Source organism: Vigna umbellata, chromosome 5 (assembly GCF_029865625.1).
Source record: "Vigna umbellata cultivar VRB3 chromosome 5, Vumbellata_1.0, whole genome shotgun sequence".
Taxonomy (NCBI): Eukaryota; Viridiplantae; Streptophyta; class Magnoliopsida; order Fabales; family Fabaceae; genus Vigna; species Vigna umbellata.
The window spans coordinates 20,020,557-20,027,398 of NC_142169.1; the positions used below are offsets into that span (position 1 = coordinate 20,020,557).

At 29.7% G+C, this 6,842-nt stretch overlaps 1 protein-coding gene across 1 annotated transcript; it reads left to right on the forward strand.

Annotated features, from left to right (window-relative positions):
- Positions 1–2,111: 2,111 nt before the first annotated feature.
- Positions 2,112–4,277, forward strand: LOC124835464 (putative aquaporin SIP2-1). The gene is made up of 3 exons (XM_047310387.2): positions 2,112–2,534; positions 3,545–3,805; positions 3,917–4,277. The coding sequence occupies exons 1-3, from the start codon at positions 2,250–2,252 to the stop codon at positions 4,079–4,081; spliced, it is 711 nt and encodes a 236-aa protein (XP_047166343.2). The 5' UTR covers positions 2,112–2,249; the 3' UTR covers positions 4,082–4,277.
- Positions 4,278–6,842: the final 2,565 nt, after the last annotated feature.

The window sequence follows — 6,842 nt, forward strand, 5'->3', positions numbered from 1 at the left end:
ATGATTTCTGGTGGTGCGATTAGGGCTTTGTTTTGGGGTTTCGATACGTGCAAATTGGCGGCTCAAATAGATGGTTGAAGAGTCTCCGATTTGCGGTAGTTAGTGGTGGCGTGTTGGTATCGAGGGAACCAGTTGCCTAGGGTTTCTAGATGGGTTGGGAAGAAAATGAAATATGTGACAAGTCACGTGAGAAGAAATGGAACACGTCATTCAAACATGGCTCATGTGGACATTGTATTGTTAACTATTTAGACAGAAAATGAACCAAAATTGAAAAAAATAAAAAATTGAGACCACTTTAAAAACTCAAAAAGTTGATAACCACTTTAAACAAACTACAAAAATAGAAATCAAAAGAGATATTAAAGCATTTATAAATAATAATGATCTCAACAAACATTCCTATCATAATGTTTAATTATTATAGATGGACGATTAATAAATTTTAGTTAATTTTTATCATATTAACATCTAGTTAACAAATTAATATCTCATAGAAAGTTTTACTTTAACGGGTTAAAACAATTTTTTGTTAACTAAAATGATAAAACTTGTAAAATTATGTTCTCACTCTATTTTAATATATATGACAATGGGATTTCTTCATTCTAAAAATATATTTTAGGAGTTTTCCACAACAACCATGCAATTGAATTCATAAATTGATGAATTTAACGTTAAAAATCTTCATTCTTTCTTTTCTTAGTACTTTAATCTAACATTTGTTTAAGTGAACTTTTTTTATTCATTTTCTTTTTTTATTGTTCATGACTAATGTTGTTCATGACTAATGTTGTTAGGAGGGTTTTCTTATGATAGAGTTTTATATTGTATTCTTATATAAGGTAGTTATAAAAAACTTGAAATTAGTATTAACTTAGAATGATTAAACAAGTAAATGTAACTTTCCTCTTTGTAAGGATATATGAATATAATTTTATTATTAATCTCTTTATCTCTTATAACTCATAACTGAATCACATTGATTATAAAAGATTAAGAAAGTTTGAAAGTAATATTTCTTATGAATGATTTTTTTTTCAATATCCATTGATTTAAAAGTAATTCTTAATTCATTTGCAGAAAATGTTTCAGTATATTTTTCTAATCGAATTGATACTAAAAAAATGTAAAACATTAATCCAACCCAATCCAAGAATATTTTTTTAATGAAGGGATGAATTTGTTAAAACCTAATTGTATATATTTCCTAATTTAATATTTGTCATTGAAGAAATGATAAATAATTTGTTTTAAGTTTTGAGACTTGTCAAGTTCATATATATTAGACAAAGAAATAATATTGTTTAAGATGTACAATATCTAAGCATAACTACTGAGTGATTCTTATTGATAATTTAAGAGAGAAATATAGAACCATCCATAAATTATATTTAAGCAGATAAATAAGTAACTAAACATTCTAATATACGTTTAAATTTTACAATTTATACTTGATATATGCAAAGATTAATTAAAACTTCAAGATTATACACCAATCTAATAATATTGTTAAATTGCTCACTTTTTTATATTTTCTATATCTATATTTATAAATTATCTTTTAGTCTTACATTTAGGTGATGTACATTACATAATATTAAAATAAGATTTAATAGATCTTTTAATCTAATATTTAAAAATTTTATTCAAAGTATTTTTAATTTTTTTTTCTCAATTTAATTTTAATGTGTTAAAAAAATATAATTTATTATGTTGATTAACGTTAAACACCATTTAAAAACTTACCATATATAATAAGTCAATACTTTTCCAACTCGTATTTGCTCATCCTTTACATTTGGAAATATGATGACTAATAAGAAAAAGGTTGAAAAACCATATATTATTGACATGATCAACTTATAAATGGTAATCTAACAATTGACTCCTTTTAACTGAAATAAATATTAAAAAAGTTGAAAGAAGATATTGAATAAATGCAACATATTAAACCTGAAAATAACATCTCATAAAAAAAAAGCAATAAATCGAACCTAATTTAAGCAAGAATGTCATCACAAAAATATTTTCTCCAAGAAAACTGCAACGATAATGTTAAAAAAACCAAAAACATTAATTTATAAAATGTGCCAAAACACAAGTGGTCATGTTGAATTTACTATTTGGGAATGCGATTCCTCTGTCCGTGCCACCCGTCTTTCTACGTTCACATCCATAAACAAGAGAAGAAGGAAGATTCATGGCCATGTAGTTGAACACAGTTGTTCATCCTGTAATCTTTCAAGATGGGACGAATCAGCCTTCTGCTTGCAGATTTCGTTCTGTCTTTCATGTGGGTATGCTCCGGTGTTCTTGTTCGCATCATCGTCTTCCAACATCTTGGCTTCGGTCACTCACCCCTCGGTGAGGTTATCAAAACCACCTTCTCCGTCGCCAGCATGTTCTTCTTCGCCTTCCTTGTCAAGATTACGCGTGGCGGCGCCTACAACCCCCTCACCGTTTTGGCTGATTCTATCTCTAGGGATTTTAACTACTTCCTCTACTGCGTTGGTGCTAGAATCCCCGCACAGGTTCTGTTTTTCTTCTGTTATGAACAAATGAATACCCTTTTCGTTTTGGGTCTTTCTTTTCTTTTCTTTTTTTGATCTTGCGCTACCCCGGTTTTTTAATTAAATGGCATGGATTGGAGATGCGAAGAAAATTGGTGGAAATGGAAATTTTTATTTGTGGGTCTGTCAGAAGTTTTCGTTGTGACGAATTAGCATTGGGACGTAAGTATGTGAAAGTTGACCTTTTTTGCCCCCTTTTGACTGTGATTGACTAGGGTTGAATTTCATGCTATTGCTGGTTAATCGTGTTCGATTTTGCTCTTGTTGCCTTGATTGAAAAGTTCAGAAGTATAGTTGGGTTAGATGATGATGGTACATTTTTTAGCATTGTTGGTTGATGATACTTTTTGTCTTTGTGCTATTGTGCCGGATTTGCTTGCACTGGACATCATTCAACTTAATAATCACGTGATGGGTGGAACATTTTAGATATTATTCAGATATCTTGATATTCTCAATGTGCAGAAGATGGCTTAACTACATTATGGATAGTTAGTTAAGATTTTGAAGCCGCCATAGGATTCCTTTGGAATTTGCTCTGAAGATTCAAAATTCGTGCTTTTCTCATGTTTGGACCGCAAAACAATTTTCTTGTTGTCTTGATTAATGACATACTGACATTGATTCATTGCCAAACTATTTTCATAAGTTATACGTTGAATTGTCATTGATGCATTCACGTTTGAAGTAGGTAAAATTCAAAATTTAGATTCATGTTTATACCTAAACTCCAACATTATAGATTGTAGAATTTACCTTGTGGGAATACCTTCCAATCCATGGATCCTTAATTTCATGAAATCAATCACGTATGTGATTCTTGTTGGCCATGCTAGAAAGCAACTTAGTTAATCACTTTCCTGCAGTTGCTTGTTTTCTGTTATACATCTCAACCATAGCCGTGATTGTCTCAAAACTCATCTTGAGTTGAAGAGTATCATTGAAATATGCATGTTTTTCAATCTCTCCAGGTGGTTGGAAGTATTATTGGCGTTAAATTTCTTATTGATACCATTCCTGAAGTGGGACAGGGACCACGTTTGAACGTTGACATTCATCAGGGTGCACTCACAGAAGGATTACTAACCTTTGCAATTGTAACCATTTCACTTGGACTTGCCACAAAAATTCGTGAAAATTTCTTCATGAAGACTTGGATTTCCAGCCTCTCCAAATTAACACTTCATATTCTTGGTTCTGACCTGACTGGTGGTTGTATGAACCCTGCATCAGTAAGTACTGCTGTATCCGAATTTTCTGTCATCAGAAAACTTTGGTCTTGTGAACCATAGAAGAAACCTTTGTTGTTTTCTTGCTAAGTAACCTTGGTTTGACTTGTTCAGGTGATGGGATGGGCTTATGCTCGTGGGGATCACATAACAAAGGAGCACTTCTTTGTATACTGGCTTGCTCCCATAGAGGCAACTATTTTAGCAGTGTGGACATTCAAATTACTGGTGCCGCCTGCAAAAGAAGATAACGCAGCCTTAAAACGTAAATCTGATTGAAGAAACTTCATTTTGTGTCAGATGTCTTTCCACTTGCTTAAAATATTTGTTTTTACAGTTTGTGGGATGAATATATGGCAAGCCAAGAACATGTACAGGTTACTAGATATAATCATGGATCAGAGTGTACTATTTTGTCAACTTTTGTGTTGTGTAATACTCCATGCTCTTCCAATTGTCTAATTCCATTTTTGCACGCGTGCATGACTCATGCATTCTACTTTCCTTCTGTCTTATTAACCACAATAAACTTTTCTGTCGGATACATGAACAAAGATGAAATGGCAAGGAAACTCACGAATGAACGGTGTTTTTTTTTCAAATGCAGAACACCACTGTTGACAATGTTATTTTATCATGATATGTTTCTTGATTCTTGGCATTTGCAAAATAAATGTCATTATTTATAAGAGACAAATCATAAGTACTTGTAAGTTAAAAGTCAAATTTGGGTACGAAATAAGCTTCTAACTTAATTTTAGTCTGTAAAGACATCAATTTCATTCTTTTTTTCATCTTTATGTATGAACATAGAATAATTATCTAACTGGCTTCTGGGAGTTTTTACACAGTTATGTAACATTATTTGCTAAGGACAAAAGTGAGTTATGTAACATAATCCAAGTTCTTTATAATTAAATATTGAGGCATGTTTTTCTGATTGACTTCTACTTCAATCCAAAAGATCCAACCTTACATTAAATACCTCAATTATAGAAGTACAAACTGTTACCCTGCGTGCAGAGCAGATTCCAAACATTTCATATAACTTGTTCCAAAGTACATTAGAATATTTATGGGGTGTGTATTTAATGTTATCCGTATAAAGATCATAAATGATCGATTCCTCCGTATAAAGAAAATGTTTCACAATCACATTAAATCTCACCTATGCATATGAACCTCAAAAGTTGTTTTGATACGCCAACAAGATCATGAATCTCATGGGATAAAAAATTAATAGGTGTTCACATGTGGTGTGTCTGTTAATCAAAAACATAAACTATATGTCTTCTCATATCATATTATAAACAACTTATTTTAATTAAAAATAATAATAATAATAATAAATTACAAAAGCTTATCAGACACTACTTCTCTTAATAATTATGTGTGTGATGAGTTTTGGAAGTGACATATGCTTGTGTTTGTGTTTGAGTTGTTGTTTATAATCAATCCAAGATGGTGACAATTTCTCGATCAAAATTTCTGAAACAAATTCATTGAGTAGAAGAATGTTCTCCATTTTGATATCTTTAAGCAACTTGTGATATTCATTAATTTGAGACTTTATATCCTTATCTTCATTAATTTTCCAACGATAATAGTTCCCAACAACGAACATTTGTTTCAACACTGTATTTGAGAATTAACGAATCTCAAATAACTTTTATTTTTTTTATATGAACATTACACATCGAACGAATAATTGGAAAATGTACTAAGTAAATTATGAATTATTTTCAGATGATTAGTTTACATTAACATCAATATATCTATGCCCACAATCAACTTGCTATATTAATAAAAGATACCGCATTTAAAATTTGAGAGAAGAGTAAAAAATAAATAAATTAGATGACAAAAATTGAGAAACCTCAAATATAATTAAATAAAATCAATGAAAACAAAAGCTGAATAGAAGTGAAAATATATATCAAATGAGTCCTAAATTGGACAATAGTTTCAGGCCTTCCTAGTGATAAAGAAACATGCCAGTTTTTTCACTTTTGTCTTTACTTTATTGAATAAAAAACATTATTGAAAGTTGGTGCGATTAGTACCATGAGAAATGCATAGAAAATCCAAGTCCATGCCAGTTTTTTCACTTTTGTCTTTACTTTTGGACAGGTCACGGACCATTATAATGTTGTCTTTTGAGTTCGTGGAAGATTCTTGAAGAATCCCATTATTACTAACACAAATATTGTACAAAACTAAATCTTTAAGGTGGTTCTATTTAAAATCTTTGATTCTAAAGAGTAAAAGATCTAATTTACTATTTCAGTCCGATAATTAATTGAGTCTTGTCTCCACCAAAACTTACATCTAAATAATACATCAATCTCTCTTTCTCTTTCATTCTCGTATCTATATTAATTTTATATAATTAATAATTTACTAAATATTTATCATTCTGGCGAGAAGTAATTAGAAGTTTTAATTTTTTTTTAATTTTAATAACTCCACTTTTTACTATATTCTCCTTCATTTTTTTTTCATTTTTCGCTTTTCACTCTCTAATCTAAACAATATTTTAAGGATTTAAAAAATATCTTATTCTTGGTAAAACTTAAAATATTAGTGATTAACTAAAAAGTAATATTTACATGTTGAGGTTAATTGAATATATTTTTCCTAAAGTAAAACCATCGCTCTATCATGAGAGTTTTTACATAACTTGTTCCAAAATGACTGTGTAATAAAGGAAAAACACTGCTCAATTGACTAAAAAGCTCTATTTATATTTTTCTCAAACAAAAATATAAATATTTTGGATAATCTAATTTTAGAAACTTTTTCTTTTCTGTATTTATTTAATATCACAAATTAAAAATATATTACTGAGAATTTTAACTAAAGTTTATAAAAGTACTATACGTCAACTTTACAGTTTTATTTTTAACTTTAAGTAAATTTTAAGATTAAAAGAACCAAACCAAATGCCATCAGATGTTTTTCTTTTATTAAAAACTTTGAGACACTCTACAATATTATCATTGTTCAATAACTTCAACTCATTGAAATTTCTTTATCTTGT

Bases quoted from the DNA above. Each gene is read 5' to 3' on its own strand.
- LOC124835464 (XM_047310387.2), top strand. From the start codon at position 2,250: ATGGGACGAATCAGCCTTCTGCTTGCAGATTTCGTTCTGTCTTTCATG. The intron at 2,535-3,544 runs GTTCTGTTTTTC...CAATCTCTCCAG, and splicing joins GTGCTAGAATCCCCGCACAG to GTGGTTGGAAGTATTATTGG. The intron at 3,806-3,916 runs GTAAGTACTGCT...TGACTTGTTCAG, and splicing joins GTTGTATGAACCCTGCATCA to GTGATGGGATGGGCTTATGC.